Source organism: Artemia sp. Qi Xiang Cuo, chromosome 2 (assembly GCF_049724085.1).
Source record: "Artemia sp. Qi Xiang Cuo chromosome 2, ASM4972408v1, whole genome shotgun sequence".
Taxonomy (NCBI): domain Eukaryota; kingdom Metazoa; phylum Arthropoda; class Branchiopoda; order Anostraca; family Artemiidae; genus Artemia; species Artemia sp. Qi Xiang Cuo.
In genome coordinates, this window is record NC_142795.1 from 38,822,016 (window position 1) to 38,846,114 (window position 24,099).

The window sequence follows — 24,099 nt, forward strand, 5'->3', positions numbered from 1 at the left end:
CACTCTTAGGCTAATAATTGAGAAATGCCCGAGTTTTCAAACACCTTTGGTCCTCAGTATTGTAGATTATGAGCAAGCATTCGATTCTGTTGATAGAAGAGCTTTAGTAAAGGTTTTATCCTTGTATGGTATACCAGACAAATACATTAAAGTGATTAGTGATATGTACGAGAATACCACTGCTGCGCTTAAGGTAGGAAATGAGGTTAGCAGCTGGTTTTGTATTAAATCAGGAGTTAAGCAGGGTTGTGCTCTATCCCCCTTTATATGGATTATTTTGATGGACTTTGTCTTAAGGAGCACAGGAAAGGCAATGGGAGACCACGGAATCAAATAAGGAGGGAAAAGTCTCCTGGACTTAGATTATGCTGATGATTTAAGCATCCTAGATGAAAGTGTGAGCAAAATGAATGAGGTTTTAGAGGTTTTGCGAGTTCAGGGTGCTAGAACTGGTTTGAAAATTAATGTTAGGAAGACTATGTCACTAAGGCTAGGAATAAGTGAAGATGAAAATATGACGTTGGGTAATGAAAAGATTCATCAGGTAGGCAGCTTCACTTACCTTGGTAGTATTATTAATAAAGATGGTGGGAGCAGTGAATATGTTAAAAGTAGAATAGCCAAGGCTCAGGGTGTTTTTTCGCAGTTAAAAAAAAAAGTCTGGAAGAATAGAAAGATAATTCTGATAACCAAGATTAGAATATTAGAAGTTACATTGATGACAGGGGTCAAATGAGGATCTAAAGCATGGGCACTCCAAATAGCGGATGAAGATTTGTTAGACGTTTTCCAGAGAAATTGCTTAACGACGGTTCTGGGTACTCGGGTGACTGACCGTATTTCAAACAATAGGCTATACGAAAAATGTGGTTCAATACTACTCTCTAGGGCTATAATGAAAGAAAGGTTGAGGTGGTTAGGGCACGTCATGCGGATGAAGGATGACAGATTGCCGAAGATTGTTCTTTTTGGCCAACCATCTAGGGCTAAACGGAAAGCAGGTCGTCCCCGTCTGGGGTGGGAGGACGTCATAAACAAAGATTTAAAGGAAATTGGAACTTCGTGGACGGGTGTAAAAAGGAAGGCCTTGAATAGGCTGGGGTGGAGGAGGAGCATGCGTAGCTGTGTTGGCCTCAGGCGGCTTGGTGCTGCGGTGAGTTGTTAGTAGTAATAGAGTTTCTGATATTCTACCTGGCAACCGATTCGCCTTTAAGAATGCTTTACTTAAAATGAAATTGTGAAATGCCATTCAGTATTGTATTTTTTACTCACTTCGAAATGGTCTTTATTTTAGTTTTAGTGTTTATTTTGAGGTTTAGTTTTTATATTGCCCTTTGGACTTTTATCTGCATTTTTTTATTATTCTGCACTGAGGACGGTTGAGCGGAGGTCTCAACCGAAACATTTGCATAACTTTTTCTTCTGTTTTTCACTGGCTGTTATTGTCCTCGTTTCTCTCTTCTTTGCAATTTTTTGTTTTGTCATGATTAGCCAGTTAGATATTATTTAATTTATTTTTGCTGGTGCCTCAAAAAATGCATATTAGGCCCAAATTTTCCCACAGGTCCATTAAATCAATGCGGATTTTGATGCGGAGGGGGGTGACAGCTCTTTCCTTGTTGCAAAAACAAGTAGTTTCCAAAAAACCAAAGCATAGTTCTTAGAAAAATGTCATTTTAGCGTGAAGATTTTTGATCGATGGGTGCGGAACCCTCCTTATATGTAGGATAATCCCTTCTTATTATAAAGAGCAAACATAAATATATGTAACCTTCCATTCTCAAATAGATTGTTCCACAAAAGTTAAACGGTGGCGCGAAGAAGGGCAAGTTTACGGGGCAGCAGCCCCCCTTGTATTTAGGATAATCTTGGCTTCGATGTTAATAGAAACTGAATACTAAAACAATGGAAAAAAAGTAAAGTGTAATACTATAACTTAAAAAGTTTTCCTATATGACAGGGGCTGTTACTCTCTAAGCGTTTTAAAATGCAGCAAATATAGCCAGTTGATAAATGCCAGTGCTTTATTTATAGATTATCTTTCAAAACATTAGAACTGAGATTTTTAAGTTTAAGGCAAATACAACTAAATGACTTGCTTCATTCTCGAAAGTTAGAGACAAAAGTCAGACTTTAGCGTAAAAAGCGGAAGGTTGAGGTAGAGGGAAAAAGTAGCCTTAACTAAATTAAATAACACCTTTTCCCTCAGAAAGCAGAGCAAATTTAGAAAATTAAGGTGAAGATAAATTTGCTTATTTAAGATATAAACTAACCACAAACAGAGATTGCTACGAATCAAGAAGTGAAACCGAACCATACAGATATTGTGATGGACTTGAACTCTAAATTTAAAGGGAAATAATTGCCACATATAAGTAAAGCGTTGTCACCTCCCCCTCTAATTCTCCGAATAGCAACTGTTACTTCATTTTTGAAAAACAATTATTTACGATAGTTTTCCTCTTTTTTCACAAAAAACTATGTAATGCTCAAAGTAGTCAAGTTTCACAGAAATAAAGTTTTCCAGCATAAATTACAACGTGGTAATTAATCTTAGTGTAACTAGGTTGGGATACAGCAATCCCAACCAAAAAACGGGGAGGGGAGCGAAGCATAAGCTCTGTTGACCAAAGGGATATAAAATGAGGATTCTGCACATAAAACATGAAAACTATTTTCAAATAATTCTAAAGAAAAATAAAGAGCGGTATTACAACCTGAAACGAAAAGAAATATTAATATCATCAGTCAAACCTAAAGTTCAAATTAGTTATAAATGAAGCTATAAACGTGCAGGAATTGTCACGAATAAGAAAACACAACAACAAGAAAAAAAAGTTTCGACGTCATTTTAGTAGATTCTGTACTTTACAAACGCACAACCAGAAACTTACAGTGAGATTATGTGAAACTAAATGAAACACTGCGAACTTTATTTTGCAAAAAATCACTTAATTTTTTATCCTTTTTAAGGAGACAAAAGATCTACAATTGCAAGTAAATATTATCTTTGGGATGGCAAAACTTACCTTGTTTAAGATAATATTTTGAATTGTGAGTCCAACGGAACCCTGTGCAGAGACCAAAGTCAGTGAGTTTTATGTGACCGTCTTTATCAATTAGAATGTTGTCTGGTTTAATATCTCGATGAATAAAACCCATCTTGTGTACACTCTCCACGGCACAAACTATCTCCGCTACATAAAACCTGAAATTTCAATAAATTAATAAAAACACAAATACTACCCTTCAAAATAAGCGAGGGCTCTTATTAGATTACCTCGCAATATGGAAACCAGATAAATTTCAATGGCAAACTCAAGATGTTTACATTTTTGAATATATATATATATATATATATATATATATATATATATATATATATATATATATATATATATATATATATATATATATATATATATATATATATATATATATATATATATATATATAATGAATTTGAGCAGTTCAAATAATTTCCGAAAACTACTGGATAAGGACTTCTTGAAGAGGTCCTTTTCAAGAGTTTATCAATTTTCCTTATCTTGGATCCATAATCTCTGAATATAGGTTTGAGTAGGACTTCGAATCTCAAATCCCTAAAGTCTGGTCTGTAGTCACTACACTAAAACACTAAAAGTCTGAAACTACTATACCACTTTTGTATCTGGCCTCTTTTATTCTTGTGAAAAGCGGTCAATCAAGATAGAGGGAGCAAAGAGACGTATTTTATCGACAGCGAAACCGCTCCTTCGTAGAGAAGGAAAAGTGGTGGGTGGCCAAGAGAGGAAACATTTCATACTCTTTCAAGACCGACGTAAAGCGCTAGAGAATTTTCCGAAAGCTGAGTCGACGGCGGAATCAAGGGGTGCTTCAGATTACAATAGAAGCAGCAGCGGCCAGAAACTAGCCTTTTTTCAAAGCGCAACCATAAATGAGGTATCGGGACCCTTAAGAGGTTGCATCGTTAAAAATCTAATAAATCTAGCAAAGAGCGAACAACCATAAAACTAAATCCCCCATAAATGGTTTGGCTATTGTGACATTAGGACTTTTGACATAAATGGAGTACTCTTTGTTCATGATTATAATGGGAATAGAAGCAGAAGCTAAATATTCTTACTCAGGAAAAGGATATATATTCACGAAAAATTCACGCTCTTCTCTGGACCTGGTTGTAACCTTTTCGTTGTGTACAACTTTATGTCAACAGTTTGAATAAAAAAAAGAACAGAAAAAAAGTGCAAAAACAATGACTATTTCACTTTTCCAGGTAAACAAATTGAAATAATTCAAAGAGAACAGCCCCAGGAACAAATAAGATTAACACCAAGAGCTGCCTAAATCCAAATGACCTGAAAATTAACATATATACACTAATTTCCCACAGAGAGAGGACAATGAGAAAAGAATAAAAGCAAGAATCTAAAGAAATAAAAAGTTAAAGAGCTTACCTTGCTAGGTCTTCGGGGAATATACCCAGCTTGATAAGTAAAGACATTAGATCACCTCCCGGTATGTAATCCATCACAAAATATAGGTTTTCTTTATCCTGAAAGTAAAGTCTAAGTAAGGATAATGTTTTGATAACTCTTTGCGTACATGACAAAAGAATCTATGCCAAAGCAACTTTACTTAAGAGAAACAACTAATATAAAAGTTACTAATACATCATCATATTTTGTTTATTTTTCCCGCCTTTAAGGTTATTAATTAAAAACAAACTTTCCCGAAAAACAAGTTTTTTGAAAAAAAAATAACAAATTTTCATATTAAACTTGATACCAGTATAAACAAATTCCTATAATAATTCAAATTTGAAACGACCAGAATTACTATTAATGAATAGAAATATTTCAGATACGCCCTTTTAATAACCTGGATGAACATAGTGTATTTTGATGTATTTTAACATCCACCTCAACATTTCCTGAAGCTTCGAGCACTGTCTAACATGCCCTGAAAGTTTCAACTTAATGCCCTCAGCCATTCCTGAGATATTGCTGATGTGCCCTTTTGACAATCAGCATGCACATAGTGTGTTTTGATTTTGTTCAACATCCCCCCTAACATTCCCTGAAAGCAGACACAAGTAGATGTAGTACCAGTTGCATGCAGTCGTACTTGCAGCAGCAGTAGTAGTAGTAGTGGACCTAAAATTTTCAAGTTAATACCCTTACCCGTTTATAAGATATTACAGATACCATTTCAATAGCCATTTTGATAACTTGGATGCAGATAGGGTCTTTTGATTTAGTTCAGCATACCACTCAACATTCCCCAAAGTTTCACCTCAATACCCTTAGTCTTTTCGGACATACCCAGGATCAAACATTTCCCCTGCATAAATCCTGAATGGATTTATGGACAAATTGGATTTATAGATAACATAGATTATGAAAAAAAAAGTGGACAAATTGGATAACTTATAACCCTTACCCTGGGGCTGTGGGGCATTCCATCCCTGGAGGCACAGCGAATGGACGTTGTGACTATTTTGAATAACATATTTTATTTTAAAGATTTCTATCAGTGTAAAATGGGACATCTAAAAGGGCAAGAGAAGGAGGGGGTACTGGTCGCTCTCTGTTTCTTTTTCAACTTCCCTCTCAACAGGATTTTAAAGTTCCAACTTAATAACCTTGGCCATTCCTTCGATTTCGCTATTGTACCTTTTTGACAGCCCTGCTGCATATAGTGTGCTTTGATTTTGTTTGACATCCCCATCAACATTTTCTAAGAGTTTTACCTTAATACTCATAGCATTTTTGGAAACTCAGGATCAAATATGCCCCTTTTCCCCAATAAACAACCTTATATATAAGCAGTGAGCAACTTATATAATGTATAACTTGCCTCAGGGGCTTTGGGAGTTTTTGTCATCCCCGGAAGCATAGTTATTTGACTTTTCGACTATTTTGGACAAGACGGCCATTCCAAAATTTTGATGAGATATCTTCGGGGAGATTGCAGCTTAAAAAGGCATGGGAGATGGACTGGTTACCTTGCGACCGTTTTTCAACATCCCCCTCAACAAGCCCTGAAAATTTAAACTTAACATCCTCGGCCGTTCCTTAGATATTGCAGACATTCTCTTTCGAATAACATCATACACATAGTATGTTTATACTATGCCTTCTCATGACCCCCATGCCTTCTCAAGACCAGAACACAATTTGCCCTTTACTGAAAAAAAAAACAACAACAAACACACGAACATGGATTGTTAGTTTAATTGACATATAGTGACATTTCTTCCTTAAAGTTTTGATAATTCTCTATTTATGAAAGTAAGAAAGATGAAAACATTTCAAACATATTTTGTTTTCAGTAAAGTGCAAATTATGTTCTGGTCTTGAGAAGGCATGGGGGTTATCAGCATTACTCATGTTAATTTTTGCTGGTTATGGTTTGACCAGGCTGTTTATTGTAATTTCTGTTCGTTTTGAGTTTCATTTATTTATTGATAGTGATTTGTGGTAGTTTCCCGCTTGGAAGATTATTCGACTTAATTTTTGCTGATTCTTGGCTTATTGGAGCTCTTTACTTTTCTTTGAAAAACTTATCTCGTGGAAAAAGTTTTTAAAATAAATGTCTAGTCGTTTTTTATTGAAATAGCCCTTTTCATGAACAAAACAATACTTTACACCTTTTCAGTTTTTTTTTCTATAGGAATCCATGGTATGGGTTAAAATATGATATTTGTGTGTCTGAGAAACTTTTTCAACAATTTTAAGTATGACACAAACAGTATAATTTTCAATTTAATTTTATAGCTTCTGAAGCTGACTCATCATTCCCAAAAGATTCTACTTATGCTCTTCGACAACCTGGATAAACTTGCAGTCTTTTTATTCATTTAAACTGTAAGAGCAGAAGTAGTAATAGTAATATCCCTAAAAGTTTCAACTTAATGCCAAAGTCGTTCTCGTTATATGGCTGAGGTGTCTTATTGGCAACTATAAACACAATGCCTTTTGATTTATTTTCAAGCAAAATTTAGCTTAAACAAAGTAAAAACATTTGAAATGTATTTTGTTGTCAGTAAAGTGCAAATTATTTTCTGTTTTTGAGAAGGTATGGGGGCTGTCAAAGACATAATTTCCAGAACTTTCCACTACGCGGAACAAAATGGCTATCTCTAAATTTTGATTAAACGTGTTTTGGGAATTGATCGGCGTGGGGGAGGGCCTTGTTTCCCTCCAATCACTTTTGACTAATAAAAAAGGCACTAGTCCTTTCAATTTCCAATGGAATGAACCTTTTTCGAAGTTTCTGCGACAAATAATGACCATCTCAAAATTCCTATCAGATACATTTATCGCCTGCCCTTTGGTCTGCAGTTTGGAGCTCGCGTTCTGACGGACGTCGACTTCGCAGATGATCTTGATCTCGTTGCTGACTTGATCGACCAGTTGACTGACGCTCTGGAAGTCCTACAGGAAGAGGCAGCAAAGGTTGGGCTGAAAATAAACTGGCTTAAAACGAAGATAATGGCAATTGAGCCCCCAAGCCCAGTCTCGCCCCCTGAGAACATAACTGTTTGCGGAGCTCCTGTTGAAGTTGTAAAAACTTCACTTATATTGGCTCTGTGCTTTCTAATGATGGTTCTATAGAGGAAGAGGTGTGAAGCCGAATTTCAAAAGCCTCGTTTATCGTCGAAAAGCTCAACAATCTCTGGAGAATGCCACATATATCTAAGCGCACGAAGATGCGAATTTATAATGCATCCGTAAGCTTGGCCCTCTTCTATGCGGCAGAAACCTGGCCTCTCAAATCAACAATCCTCAGCATGATAGGCGTCTTCCAGACGAAACAGCTCCGTCAGATTGAGGGACTCCGATCGGACGATTTTGTGAGCAACGCAAGGTTGCTCGCACTCACCTCCCAAGTTCCATTCTCCGTCCAAACAGCGCAGCGTACTCTCAGATGGTTCGGATAACTCCTGCGTATGCCAACGACAACCCCAGCTCGAATAGTCTACGATTTTGACGCTGAAGCTCATGGCTGGTCTCGCCCGAGGGGCAGACCTCAGACAAGGTGGAAAGACAGCCTCAACAAATTCCAGGAGATGGGTAACATTGCTGTCGACGAGGCCCCATTAATAGCAGCAGACCGGTCAGCCTGGAGGAACAGACTTGCGACGCTCTCTACGCCACCCCCAACGCGGCAGGAGGCTTAAGTCAAAGTAAGCCAAGCATTTCGAGAAAATATGGGGTAGAGGGGGGGGGGTAGAACTCTCCGGTCACTCTGAATCTTACATAGGGCACTACAACTTCTGATTACCAATCCAATGAGCCCCCTCCGAAGTTTATACAATCACCCTTTCTATATGTACCTTATATGCCCCCAGGGCATAACTTAAAACCCTTACCCTCAGGGCTGAGGAGGGGGGGTGGGTGTCACCCTCAAAGACATAATTTCCGGACCTTTCAATTACGTTGAACAAAATGGCTATTTAAAAATTTTGATTAGATGTGTTTGGGAAAATTATGGGCGTGGGAGGGCAGTTTGTTGCCCTCCATTCACTTTCGAGCATAAAAAATGGCACTGGCCCTTTCAACTTCCAATCGAATGAGCCTTTTTTCGAAGTTTCTACGACAACAAATGACAAACTAAAAATTTCTATCAGATGCATTCTATCAAAAATTTCTATTTTCGGGGAAATAGGAGATATGGCGAGGGGGATAACCACCCTCCGATCTCTCTGAATCTTAAAAAGGGCAGTAGAAGTTTTTATTACAAATCCAGGGAGCCCCCTCCAAAGCTTATACGATCATCCTTTCTACATAAACCTCAATGAACTCAGGACATAACTTACAACCCTTGCCCTGAGAGCTGTGGTGGTGGTGGTGGGGGGGTTATCATCCTCAAAGACATAATTTCCGGACCTTTCAATCACGTTAAACAAAACGGATATCTATAAACTTTGATTCGATGTGTTTGGGAAATGGTGGGCATGGGAGGGGGGTTAGTTGCCCTCCAATCACTTTCGACTACTAAATAGGGCACTAGATCTTTCAATTTCCAATCGAATGAGCTTTTTTCGAATTTTCTGCGACAACAAATGGCCATCTCAAAATTTCTATCAGATTTATTTTGGGAAAATACAAGGTGTGGGGGGGGGGGGTATCCACCTTCCGATCACTTTGAGTCTAAAAAAATGCACTAGAACATCTGATTACCAATCCAATGAGCCCCTTGCGAAGTTTATACGATCATTCTTTCTATATGTACCTTATATGCCCCCAGGGCATAACTTACAACCCTTACCCTGAGGGCTCTGGGGAGTTGTTATCTTCAAGGACATAATTTCCGGACCTATCAACTACATTGAACAAAATGGTTATCTCAAAATTTCAATTGGATGTGTTTGGTGAAATGGTGGGTGTGGGAAGGGGTTAAATGCCCTACAATCACTTCTGACTATTCAAAAGGGCACTAGCCCTTTGAATTTCCAATCAAATGAGCTCTTTTAAAAGTTTCTAAGACAACAATTGGCCATCTAAAAATTTCTATCGCATGCATTTCGAGTAAATACGAGATGTGTGGGGGTATCCACACTCGGATCACTCTGAATCTCAAAAAGGGCACTAAAACTTCTGATTAGCAATCCAATGAGACCCTCCGAAGTTCATACTATCACCCTTTCTATATATACCTTATATGTCCCCAGTGCATAGCTTACAACCCTTGCCCTGAGGGCTCTGGAGGTGGGGGAGGGGTTGTCATCCTCGAAGACATATTTTCCAGACTTTCAGTTACGTTCAACAAAATGGCTATCTCAAAATTTTGATTGGATGTTTGGTGAAATGGTGGGCGTGGGAAGGGGTTAAATACCCTACAATCACTTTTACTTATTCAAAAGGGCACTAGCCCTTTCAATTTCTAATCGAATGACCTCTTTTCAATGTTTCTAAGACAACAAATGGCCATCTCAAAATTTCTATCAGACTTATGTTGGGAAAATACGAGGTGTGTGTGGGGGGGTATCCACCCTCTGATCACTCTGAATCTTAAAAAGGGCACTAGAACTTGTGATTACAATTCCAAAGAGCCCCCTCCGAAGTTTATACGATCACTCTTTCTGTATATACCTTATATGCCCCCAGGGCATAACTTAAAAACCCTTGCCCTGAGGGCTGTGAGGGGGTTGTCGTCCTCAAATACATAATTTCCGGACCTTTCAGCTACGTTGCACAAAATGGCTGTCTCAAAATTTTGACTGGATGTTTGGGGAAGTGGTGAGCGTGGGAGGGGGGTTAGTTGCCCTCCCACCACTTTCGACTATTAAAAAGGGCACTAGTCCCTTTAAATTCCCATCGAATGAGGCCTTTTCGAAGTTCCTGCGACAACTCCTTGGATACAAAGTGCGCTGGTCCAAACAAATAATACATTATGCTCATATCGCTCTTTACTTCTGCATTTAAAGGAAATTCTTCATTTCCTTTATCGCTCTAAATTCTGCATTTAAAGGAGAGTAAATTATGTAATTTACAATCTTGCCCTGGGGCTGTGGGGGGCATTGCAAACCGGGCATGGGACGAAGGGGAGGGATTGGCCGCCCTCCAAATACTTTAAATCACCCCCGTCAACATATCCTGAAAGTTTCAACTTAAGACCCTTAGCCGTTCTTAAAAGATTGCAGACCCTCCTTTTGATAAACTGGATGATACATAGATAAACTTTTGATACATAGTGCCTTTTGATTTAGTATAACATCAAACTATTGATATTCCCTTTTGACAACCAGCAAGAACAAAGTGTGTTTGATTGTATTCGGCTTCCCTCTCAGTATTTCCTTAAATTTTCACCTTAGTATCATAAGCCTTTTTGGAGATCCAGGATCAAACATCTAACTGCAAAAATGCAATATTAGTCAAAATTGCACACTATTTAGAAAATGCACAACTACTTTTGAGCAGGATTGATGATATGGCCTTTTATGGGAGGACTGATCTGAAGTCTCAAAAAGTGCATTCTTGGGGGTATAATTGAACTTTCGAGTTGGATTGAACTGATTGGGGGTATAAAATGAACTGAACTGATTAGTGAGTGTTTTTTTTTTTTTTTGGGGGGGGGGGTCTGAAGCCTAAAAGAGTACATTCTAAGTGCAAATATTTCCTGATATGTTCTTCAAATCAATACAGGATGAGGAATTTAACCCCTACTTAACATCCACTCATTTTGAGGAGTAGAACTGGAGAAGCTAAGAGCGGAATAGAGCCCCACTTATTGAAATACATAGTTTAATGTAAAAAAAAAAAAAAAAAAAAAAAATCACATTCATATACTTAACCGAACAGAGGGGAGGTGTCCCTTAGAAGAAATATTTGTCCATTGAACCATCTCCCTAAAAAATTAAAGACCACGAAATGAAAATTATTTTTTGCCTTTCAGGAGCTCCTCCCCCCCCACCTCCCAGAAAAAAAATATTTTCTATTTTCCTCAGAATTGTCAAAAAGTCCAACATATATGCTTCTGGGGATGAGATGACCCCAGAACCCCTGGGACAAGGGCCCTAAAATATACAAATTGCTAATTATTCAGACAGGTTTTATAGTAGAAAAGCGGGGTGAGGGGGGTTGTACAGGGGTGTCCAATCGGTTTAAAATGTTCGGAGATCATTCTCTGGGGTAAAAGGATCACATATTTCACTAGAAGGGGAGGTAAGGCTGGTAAGGGGCCAGGAAATAAAACAAACACTTTCTTGTCCCTGGCCAGTTTGAAGCTTGGAGCCAAAAGTCCTCGGGGTAGGAGGACCCAAATGTAAAAAAATTTGTATGGGGGCACAGGCCTCCAAGTAATATCCTTAAGTCCAAGGATTTATATCCTTAAATCTTTTGGTCAAGAGGACTCGAATGTACAGGCAAAATATCCTGCCACAAAGTATAAACTTCAAAATATCCATGCCTGCCACCAATGTCCTTTCTGAGAGTGGATTTCAAGCCTGATTAGTTAATAATCAAACAGTTCGTGGTAACAAACTGTAAGTAAGGAGCAACTCGGCCAAATAGCAATCGAAACCCTAAAAAACGGAATTTTTATAACAATAGATAGATCAAAAGAAATGGCTTTTTAATGCCAACTCAAGATATATTAAATGCATCAAGCTTCATGCACCCATCAAAAGCTACGAGCCTGAGAAAATTTGTATATTTCTTTTTTAGAAAGGGTGGAAACGCCCCTAAAAAGTCAATGCAGCTTTATAAAAATTACACGATCAAATTCAACATATCAGAGAACCATACTGTAAGGTTCTCTACCTTCGTTCTCGAAAAATGTGAAACTTTGCACTTTTTGCCACAAGAAAGATCACGGATGCGTGTTTATTTGTTGTGTCTCGGCGTGTGTGTGTTTTTTTTTTCTTTGCCAGGGTGATCGTATCGAGCCAATGGTCATATGAGATCGGGAGAGTGCTCGTTCGAACGGATATTACAGTTCTAGTTCCCAATTTCGTGACCAAACGATTGGAGGGCAACTAGATCCTCCCTCTACCTCCCATGTTCCTTTTTTACCATAGTCATCTGGTCAAAATTTTGAAATAGCCATTTTGACCAGCATAGTTCAAAGATCTAGTATCATGCCTCTGGGGATGACACGACCCTGAAAGTCCCTGGAGAAAAGGGTTGTAAGTTATGAAACTTGTCTAGTGTTTACATATAGTATTTGTTATTGGGAAGTAAACAGACATTTCTAGGGGAGAGAAGTTTCTGGGGAAGAAACTTAAAAGGAACTATACACGGGGACGGGAGAATTTACCAGAATTTTTATACAAAATTCTTTTTATTTCATTTACTTTCTCTTTGCCAATTCAATTTTACATGTGGAGATATTCCGGGAAAATTTTCAAAGGAGTTCAGATTGTCTGGCGGGTTTTTCCGTTGGAGGATTTTCTGCAGGAGATATTCTCCATTTGGTAAATTTCACGTGGAAGAAATTTTCCATTGAGACATCGGGAGGGGAGAATTCCGAGGAAAATTTTACACGAAGGGAGGATTTCCGGCATGATTTAAAAAACGATTAGAAATTAAAAGAAAGAAAGTCTTTTTTTCAAACGGACGTAGGCTTAAAAATTATTTTCCAGGCGGAACTGTCCGCAAGAAATTTTTGGGGGGAATTTTCAGCAAGGATGGAATTATCTAGGGATGGGAGATCTTACGTGGAAGGAACTTTCCAAGGAGGAATTTTCTTGGGGAGGATTTTCCATGGTGCGAAAAGGCGGCTTTTCTGGCACCATTTTAGAAACAATCAGAAATTAAATGAAAAACTGATTTTTTCCACTAAAAGTAAGGAGCAATATTAAAACTTAAAACGAACAGAAATTATCCCGTATATGAGGGCATATCCCTCTCCTCAACACCTCGCTCTTTACGCTAATTTTAACTTTTTGTCCGAATTGTTTAAGAACAAATCCTGAAACACAAGAGTTGTCTAATTAGACTAAGGACATTGTTAAAATACAAAAAGAACCTTTGGCGTGAAGAGCAAGGTATTGAGGAGGGGTTATCCCCCTCATATACGGAACAATTTCTGTTCTTTTAAGTTTCAGTGTTGCTCCAAACTTTCAGTTGAAAAAGAAACAATGTTTAATTTAATCACTGAAAGGCTGAATCAATTCTCAGGAAAAAATGTTGATATGTTGCTGATTTGAATAGCCAAAAATAACCAGTAGCTTATTTTTCTTTACCCTGAGCCCGAGTAACTCCAAATCATGTTTTTTTTTTAATATTTGTTCATGTAATAGAAGTTTTTTTTTAATTTTATTCAAAATTTGACAAAAAATCGTGCAAAATACTCTTGAATTCGAAATTTTGTCATTGAATTTTACCAAAACCTAAAGTTAATCTGAGCAAAAAAACTGATCAGAAACATCAAAATCGATATATCGATTATCGAATATCAAAAGTAAAAATATCGATATATCGTTTAATCAAATTAACGCCCACCACTATCCGTAAGTTCCTGGGCCAAAAAAACCCTTACGCAAAAAAAAAGTTAGCGTTACAAAGCCACAAAAAATGGGACCAGAAAATGTTTTATTTTTCCAACAGACTTGAAAGCCATACTTGAAAGCGCTTTGATCAGGGGGACCAAAATTGGCGAAAAAGAAGAAAAACAACACTGCTTCACCTAAAACAGGGCCGTAAAGATGACGAATTTTTTCTGAAATATTCAAAACAGTAAGTTCCTGGCCAAGTGGATCCTAATATTAAACAAAGATTTTAGTTTGAGGGTACAGGCTTCTCTGAAAGTTGAAACCCAAAAAGGGCCAACAACCTTTTTTTACGATTGGCTTGAAACTTTCAAAAATCGATACAAAGACTAAGGGGACCACAGATTTTTCTTTGGCAGAAGGAGTGCTAGGTGGCCCAGAAATGGGAGAAAAGCCTTATGGCGCTTGGTGTTTGAAACTTGTAGCTGTAAGTACACGGGCCAAGGGGACTCTAATACAAAATAATTTAGATCAGGGATATGGTTCCACCAAAAATATTACCCCAAAATGATAAATTTTTTTGGCACAAAACTTAGTGCCAAAAGCTTGAAACTTGCACTCGTAAGTTCCTGGGTAAGAATACCTTGATATAGAAAAAACAGATGGGGACGCGAGCCTCCTAAGAGTGAAAAATATTCTTTACGATTAGTCTGAAACTTACATGTGAAATTCATTCGACAAAGGGGACTCCAATTCACAAAAAAATATCTTGCCTGAAAATTGTGTTAAAAAAAAGCGAACAAACTTTATTTTCCTGGATAGATTGTAATTTACATGAGTAAGCTTTTGAATTGCGTATAAAGGATCGCTTGAACATTTGGATGTAGGACTTCATCAAGAAGGCTTAAAAAAGAAAGAAGGAGAGAAAAAAGAATGGGTGACGAATATCTGCATTTACAAGGGGAACCAAAAGAAATCACATTATTTCTGTACACAATTGTTTATTAGTATATCAAGAAAAAATATTCAATCTTCATCAAAGTACTTTCCATTGGAGTTAATCCACTTATCCAATCTTTTAGTCCACTGTTAAGAAAATTCCTGAATTCTTCTTTTGTGCTGTCCGACAGCGCCTCCGTCGTTTTTTTCTTCACTTCAGCAACGTCTGCAAAACGCTTTCCTTCATGTCTCTTTTCATTCGAAGAAATAAAAAGAAGTCACAGGGAACACGTTGGGTAAATAGTGTGGATTCGACAGAACGGTCATACTATTTTGTTCAGAAACCGGCGAACAGAAAGGTCTCTGTGAGCGGGGGAATTGTCACATTGCAAAACCAGTCACAAACTGCAACAAATCAGGCCCTTTCCGCCGCAAACTGTTAAGTAATCTTCTCAAGACTACCAAGTAAAATGCCTGGTTAACTGTCTGACCTGGTGGAACAAATCCTGAATGGACAACTCCTCTCACATTGAAAAAACAGATGAACATTGTTTTAATATTTCACTTCATATGACGAAGTTTTTTAAGACGAGGTGAATTTGGAGTCTTTCATTTATTTGATTGTTGCTTAATTTCAGGATCGTATCCATAGTACCGCGATTCATCACGGTATTAGACTTGCACTTAAAAAAACAAATTTTCTGCCACCCTTCTCATTCCCAAATCTTCGGTTATAATCCTCTGTACTGAATTCAAGTCACTCCAGAATTTTCAGCAATTTTTTCACTGGTCCGTCGTTGAGCTTTCAGGATAATTTCACAAATTTTCTAAACATTTTCGTCAGTACAGACAATCAAAGGACGTCCAGAGCGACTTTGATTGTCAATTGACATTTCATCATTTCTAAGACAGGAAAACCACTCAAACACTTGAGTTTTCCCATAATATCATCCTTTTAGGCCGTTTTGAATATTTTAACGGTTTCCGTGATTGTTTTTCCAAGCAGGAGGCAAGACTTCACAGCCGCGCGCTGTTCACGAATATCAACCATCACGAAAAATAGCATTCACATTAGTTTTTACACGAACAACACGCAACCTTCTACAGTGATAAAAGTGATAAAGTGATAAAAGTGATATAAGTGATAAAAGATAGCTTTACACGTTACCACCAGCAAAAACCCGGTACTACAGAAACTATATCCTTCAAACCAACAGTTCAGTTTCTCCTGGGCACCCCCCTAACTTTTGGTTATGAGATTAAGAGTCAAGATCTATTTCGTTTGCATTCTGTCTCCATATCAGCTCTTATTATTGGTAGGAGTCCCCTTTCTGTCGTTAAAGTTGGCATATGGGGCTTAGGATAAACGATTTTGCACCTACGTTTGGTTCTTTTTCTCATCCAATTTTTTTAGGACGTGAAGTGAGCCAAGGAAGAGTTTTATCCCCCTACATTCCAATGGATCTTTGTCAGAGGGTTTACAACCTTTATCTATAGCCCTTATCTCCAGGAGGCGGGACGCGTCTTTTATTGTATTCGCTGATGATATTATTTTGATGAGTCGTTCTAAAGCTAGTGTAACTAAAAATTCTAAGACCTTTTCTACTCTGCTTAATGATACAGGTTTTCTAGTAGCGAAAGAAATGTCACTATTTTCCCGTTAATATTAATGACTGTTCTTAATTTAGATATTTTCGGAGACCAGACGGCGTTTCCATGACGATCAATAAAAGTTCAAATAGATAAAAATCCCTTTAATAGACAGTGTTTACTACTGATGACGGTCACTGCATATGTGACCGAAATATCCGGTACTTTTTGTGAATTTCTATCACTGTTATCATCATCGCTGTCTATTAAAAGGATTTTATCCCTAATTGAACTTTTATTGATCTTAATTGGTTTTAATTTCTGGTTTCTGATGTTCATGTTTTATCTTGGTCACTTTATTGTGCTTCGGCTAGAGATACTAAGCCAAAGCTAACTGCATATATTCAAAAAAAAAAAAAAAAAAAAAAAAAAAAAAAAAAAAAGAACCAATAATATAATTTCGTCGCATCTATCGTCAAGCTATTTCAGCTTCTCTTTTTAATGGAAAATTTACATTTTTATTAAAATTTATTAAAAAGACTTTTAATAAATTTACGTTTTCTATTTCAAATACTGCAAATTGTTGTTTGGTTTTACAGTCTGTTTTAATAACAGTGAACTGGATTCGAAATTTAAACTAGCGAGCCACTGAACATAAATAGGACCGAAGTTGATACTTTCTACCATAAATCTTAAATATTCTTTCGATCTATTAAATTTTACCTTTCATTTCACGATTTGATATGCGCTTGCGAATTCAGTATTTCGTCATTTTTATTTGATGCATTTTATTCTCTTATTTTTTAGGCGTATTGTATCGTTTTCTCTTCATAAATCGTTCCTATGTATGATTTGTTGAGTGTTTTTACAGCCATATTTACCTATATACTCCTTGAATTAAAAAAAAAAAAAAATATTGATTACGAGAAAATTAGTTCGTGACAAGTGTTTTTTCTTACCTGAAATGAGTAATATAGCTTTACAACCCATTCATTATCAGCTTCTGCCAAGATGTCACGTTCAGCTTTCACATGTGCCACTTGGTTTCTCTTTAAAACATCTCGTTTACGCAACGTTTTCATAGCGTACAAGTGATTTGTGTCAATTTTTTGAACTAAAGCTACTTCCCCAAACGCACCAACACCAATGGCTGCAAAAATCAGAAACATTCATATAACAAAGAAAATTACAGCAGGTTACAATTAAAATTTAAAATGGAAAATACATATTTTTCATTATTCAGTCACAACACCAGCGAAATCGCATTTTAGAGATTGAGAAATATTTTCAAATTATAATAAAAAAAAAACTATACCAAAACGTTCTTTTTTCTGTTTAGGATAGTCAAAAACCAGTCTGATGCCCTAAAACAATGAGACACTCACAAACCTCCTGTAGTGCTTGTCTATAACTATTTCACAATTAATTTTCAGAAAAGGAGGGGTATAAAATGATATTACTTTGTTGCGAACATTTCAATTTACTATTATTTCTAGTTGTATGGAAATCGGTCCTTCTAACCAATCTTACACAAAAAGGAGAAGAAAAATGACAGAAATTCTCCCGTCATTTTGGATTAATAAGGTACAATCAGCACCAGAAACGTATCTTTTTTTGCTATTGTCAGATTTTTTTGTGTGAATTCACAAACTTGGCAACAAGTCGGCTAAAATTTGACCTAGCCAATATTTAGTCTACAGGAAATGGTTAACGTATATATAATAAGCTGGAATTCATATTTTTGTTTTTCTGTCACAGGTATATGCATCTTAACATAATTCAGTTTAATGCATAAAAACGATGTTTCAATGCTTAAATGAAAGGAAAGTATGTTATTCTACAAAAATGTAATGGATATAGTAAAGAAAGGAAGAATTTATTCATAAAAAAAAAAAAAAAAATCATTTTAGAAAAGTGTCCCTTTCAAGCCTGTATCCCTTGAACAGATTGAAGATCCCGATTTCCACCGCATCATTTTTAATTGGCCTGTCTTATAAGTTCTTTGTTTATTTTTTGATGTTTAGTTCCGTTTCTAGAATCATTATTATTAAAAAAAAGCTACATTTTTTAACAATCTAAGAAACTATACTTTATTGATTTAAATATCCAATGGAGCATAAAAAAAGTAAAATTGTTGCAGATTATTTTCAACCAATTTCCACCTTTAACAACTGAAAATCTAACGTTTTTCAGAATGAAAACTGATTGGTATTTTCATATCACGTGATTTATTGAAAGTAGCACCCATTCAAAGAAAAAGTATTATGGATTATTCTTAACCTATTTTTATCTTTTACAACTGGAAATCTAATATTTTTCAGAATAAGAATAGAAAGAGAAAAAAATGACGAATAAAACAAAAGGTTTTACCTCTAATTTTCTTGAACATTGATTTATCCATTTTGGCCCTTTTTAAACGAATGTAATTGGATTCTTTTTGGTTAAGCATCCGTCTCATTTGACATTGCGCCTCCTCACTTAATTGTATCTTTGACATTTCACGCTCCAATTGAAGTTTCCTAGTCACACGTTGATTATGTGATTTTAAAACGTTCTCAATATGCTGCTCCATATAAAACTTAAAAGCAGCTGGACTGTAATTCCTCACTTTTGTCTCCCTCCTCTCTTCTTCCCGCTCCTTGGAGAAATTTCTGCGCTCAGGGATTGGCGACTGATGGGTTAATTTATAAGGAGGTGGTGGAGGAGGAGGCATGTCCCCACGGTCATTTGACGTAGTACTCATTCCTAGTCCACTGTCCTGCGTAGCCTCAGACTGAACAGTAGTAAAGCTAACGGGACTATGAGTCGGTCCTCTACTCGCGGATTCACTTAAAGGACTATCCGACCGAGAACTGCAGGCTTGAGCTATATCCAATGTTAACGAGGGAACAATTCTGGGTGCATCACTCTCGGTGGCTAAAGGAATTTCATTGATTGGTATCTGGGCAAGGGGTGTCGTGATTTCGTTGTCATCTGGCAAGTAAGGAGAGAACAGCTGAGACACAGGTGTAGTCCTTTGACTGGCCAAGGCCTGTAAAAAAAAAAAAAAAAAAAAAAAAAAAAAAAAAAAAAAAAAAACTAAAGTTCCAATATTTTAAACGCAATTGCACCCATAAATGGATATATCTCATTCATTGTATTTCATTCACCTTTGCATGTGTTTCATTTTGAGTGTTTTATAAATTAATCTATAAGAAACCTAACCAAAACGTTTCACCAGCTTAAAGGAATCTTAAAAATCATGAGCACCATCAACTCAGCGACATTACAATGAACGGCAACTTTTTGTGCAGCGACATTCATCGTTGCACAAAAAGACCGGGAGGAGGAGGAAGAGTTCCTTCCCCCTCCCTTAATCAAGCCCAATGGAAAGAATCTCCTCCTGAAAAACAAAGATATTGTGGACTATAATGTACTTGCATTGTACATAAGCCCTCTCCCCTGCCTCGTGAATGAAAATTATATTTATGCTCCCCCTCCTCTTTTTCCATTTTTGATTCACTTATCTAGTTTCCTGAAAGGGATAAAAATGACTCCGAAAAAGAAAATTACATTTAAGGTATCATTGAATAAAACAAATTTCACATTTATCTCAGACCAATAATTAACCACCCAGCCAAAAAAAACAGGCCAGAATATTCTTTCCTGCACCAAGCCGCCTGAGGCCAACACAGCTACGCAAGCTCCTCTTCCATCCCAATCTATTCAAAAGCTACCTCTTTACACCCTCCCAGGAAGTTCCTATCTCCTTTAAATCGTTCTTTATGACATCCTCCTACCACAACCGCGGACGACCTGCTTTCCATTTAGCCGTAGACGGTTGGTCGAAAAGATATGTCGCTTCAACTATACCTAATGTAATATATCTTTGTTTAGCAGTGGCTAATTTAGAACAAAAGTTTGGCTCCACTGAAACCACCATCCTCAAAATATTCTACCTCTTAAATCAGTGCTAGCGAAAACATTAGGTGAAAATATCCTTCAAGCTTAACTGAAATAATATATTTGTCTCTCTTCCCTAAGTTTGTATTTTTTTTTATTTTCCCAAGTCTAGGGGGGGGGGGCTTCTGTCCCCTAACTACCTTTCTAAACTACCAACCCTTTATCCTGCCTCTACTCGTTGTCACAGGGCTTTTGTCTATAAAGCTTGTTAGAGACGAGAATCAATAATCAATTAAGGATCACTAAAACATAGTGTTTTTTCTTCTTAAACAACTTATAATTCAAATTCTTTTCATCATTTTTCGGCATCGGAAGTATTAGCGAGAAATTATTGTTAACTTTATTTGATTTCGAATTATTTAGTTTTTGGAGCTTTGACCAAGGTTCATTTTCTAATTCTGTATAATGAATTCTACGATTGTCTGAATTTGAAGAATCCATTCTAAGCAATAAGTAACTCGGGATCAATGGTAAGTTTAGTTAGGTTGTATCCTCTATTGTGTCTCCAATACTTTTCTTACTGATTGAAAATAGAAACCCCCACAACACAAATACTTGGCAGTCCCTTCCGGTCACATTAATCACACTTTCTGGATATTAAATTAACAGGTATGTTTAATTATGAATATTTTCATTAAATGCACTTTGAAATTATAAAATTTATTTTTCAGTAAATTTTCTGAATTAAGGGCATCAACTGGTGCAGCTGTCCCAGGCACCGCTGCTGGGGGGTTGCCCACTCTGATCAAATTTTTCACTTTGATTCGGCTTTATTTGCTTGTATTTGGGTCGGGAGGGTGCGCTGTAATTAATTTTGTCGCGGGCACCACCAACCCTACGAATGGCTCTGGTAAGAACGATCTACGTTAAATCCAGTATTAGTTTTTGTTAATGAAAAATCTTAGCTGGTGGATTTACCTTTTTTGCTTCACACACGATTTTATAACCTAATAATAAAGAAAGTCAAGAAACTTGGATCAAAATCAACATTCATGTTTGCCTGAAAACTGGCAGGATGCTAAAAAAATGTGTCGAAATGGCTCGAAATGTGTATGATTTCGAGGCAAGTGCTAGGGTTTTATAACTAATACTTGTTTGTTGCATATTCCCCTTGCAGACAACCTTATATACACGTTGGAACTTAGCTACACCAGAAACCATAGTAAAATGTGTTTTACCTGCATAGTTGAATGATAACTCGGTGGATCAGCAGGCGGTGGAAAACTTCCTTGCACAGCAGGGGTAGTCAAAGAGGTCGATAGTGTATAAGGAGGCGGAAGAGGTGGGGTTATGTTATGACTGCTTGGCTTTGGTGGAAGAGGTGGTGTTGGACTTGCTGGCGCCAATGCAGTCTGTAAAACCGGCTTTTGTACCTTCAAGTAAAGAAAATATTAATCATTCACCCTACAAAATTAATTACGTAATTCAGGTGCATCGCTCGAGCAGAGTATCAGGTATAGATATTGATAAAAAAAAAATATTTTTCACTCCATTATTTTCATTTATCAGTTTTCAACAATATGCCTTGTCATAAGATATTGGAGGTAAAACAAAAATAGGGTTAACACCAATTTTCTTTGAATAAATCGATCTAGTTTTTAGGCTAATATGATCCCAGTTTTTATAGCTATTGCAACATAAGTCGTCTACGATTAAAAAATTTCTGTCATTACCCCTCATCCCTGTTTCTCTTTTTGAGTTTGACAGCGCATCATGCCATGCTCCTGGTATGAAGAGCATCAGTTGAATACCATCCTTTCTAATTCAGAGACCGGGGTATAGGGAATAATGTGAAAAGAAAGTTGACGTAAACACTAGTCTCCTACGGTTGTTTCTTCCTCTAGTATGCTTTATCAGCGTACCACCCACAAGTCCCACAGCTCCGTATTCATCGGAAATGATTGTCTTTTTCCACTGGTAGACATAAATGAATACCAGACAAAACCCATAATTATTGAATATATGGACCTTTGATTGTCTCATTATCTACCAAGTGAAAGCAGCATCCCAGTCTCATAAAACAACTAACAAGCATAACATCCGTAATAAGGAGAGCCCTAGTTGTCAGGGTCCAGTACCATAAATACCATGCAAATTTATTGCAGTCCACCATCGAATGGACTCCAGTCATCTGGCGCACTTCTATTGCACTTGTTATAACTCGATCGTTTACAATCAAGTACATACTGTACCTATTTTAGTAGCAGCATATCCTAAAATCGGTACTTCTCTTATTGCAGAAATGGACTTAGAAAGTAAAAAAAAAAAAAAAAAAAAACAAAATAGAAAAAAAAACCAGCAATACACTGATACTGTTTTTTTTTCGTAATTCTTGATATACGAAAAAAACAGATAGAAAAATACAAAACAAACAAAGCAGCTAATCTATTCCGACTATTGAATACGAAATTCACACGAGTTACTGTTCATACTTCGCATTTCGTGGGTTAATCGGCTGTAGTTTAGGAGCAAGTTTTGCCGCTTGGCGAGGTAGTCTAGGTCCGAGGGAACGATAAAAGGGGACAACAGAAGAAACGATAGTATGGGGAAATGAGTCAAGTATGCAAGAATTACTTTCGACAGGAAGGGGATTATCAAACAGTTCGTGGTAACGAACTGTAAGTAAGGAGCGAACCCGGCTTAATTTTAACTGAAACTCTAGAAAACGGGATTTCGATATCAATAGATACATCAAAAGAATCAGATTTTAATGCTGATTTCAAATATATAAGTTTCATCAAGCTTAGTCATACCCATCGAAAGTTACGCCTGAGAAAATTCGGCTGATTTTCGAAAAAGGGGGAAAGACCCCCTAAAAGTTATAGAACCTTAATGAAAATCACACCATCATATTCAGCGTATCAGAGAACCCTACTGTAGAGGTTTCAAGCTCCTATCTGCAGAAATGTGGAATTTTGTATTTTTTGCCAGAAGAAAGATCACGGATGCGTATTTATTTGTTTTATTGTTTTCTTTTCCCCAGGTGTGATCCTATCGACCCAGTGGTCCTAGAATATCGTGGGAGGGCTCGTTGGAATGGAAATAAAAAGTTCTAGTGCCTTTTTTAAGTGACCAAAAAATGGAGGGCAACTAGGCACCCTCCCACGCTCATTTTTTCCCAAAGTCACCTGATCAAAAGTTTGAGATAGCCATTTTGTTCAGCATGGTCAAAAATATGATAACTATGGCTTTTAGGATGACTTAATCATCCCCCGAAGTCCTCGGGGGGACGGCTGAAAGTTATGAACTTTACTCAATGGTAACATATAGTATTGGTTATTGGGAAGTATACAGAAGTTTTCAGGGGGGACTTTTTCTGGTAGTGGGGGTGGGGGGAGTGGGTCGGGGGTTATATGGGAGGATCTTTCCATGAGGGAAGTTTTCACGGGGGAAAGGACATTGATATGAAGGGGACGCCGGATTTCCCAGCATTATTTAAAAAAAAGAACAGAAATTAAATAAAAAAAAACAAGTTTTTCAACTGAGAGTAAGGAGCAAAATCAAAACTTAAAACGAACAGAAAACATTACATATATGATTGGGTTCACCCCCTAGTCAATACTTCGCTCTTTAAGCCAAAGATTTTTTAGTACTTTCATAAGAGCTATTTATTCTAATTAACGGCCTTTCTGATTAAGCGGTAATTTTTAAAGAATTGGAACAAAATTCGAACTTTAGCTTAAAGAGCA

General features: G+C 37.0%; 1 protein-coding gene across 1 annotated transcript in view; it reads right to left on the reverse strand.

Moving 5' to 3' along the window:
* The window catches only part of wts (serine/threonine-protein kinase warts), an 83,152-nt gene that overhangs the window by 12,036 nt on the left and 47,017 nt on the right, over window positions 1-24,099 (reverse strand). Inside the window, exons 7-11 of the mRNA XM_089100851.1 lie at window positions 21,589-21,783; window positions 18,839-19,499; window positions 17,428-17,618; window positions 4,458-4,555; window positions 3,030-3,208 (exon numbers count right to left, since the gene is read on the reverse strand). Of these exons, the coding sequence (XP_088956977.1) occupies window positions 3,030-3,208; window positions 4,458-4,555; window positions 17,428-17,618; window positions 18,839-19,499; window positions 21,589-21,783 (1,324 nt within the window). The remainder of the gene's footprint in view (window positions 1-3,029; window positions 3,209-4,457; window positions 4,556-17,427; window positions 17,619-18,838; window positions 19,500-21,588; window positions 21,784-24,099) is intronic.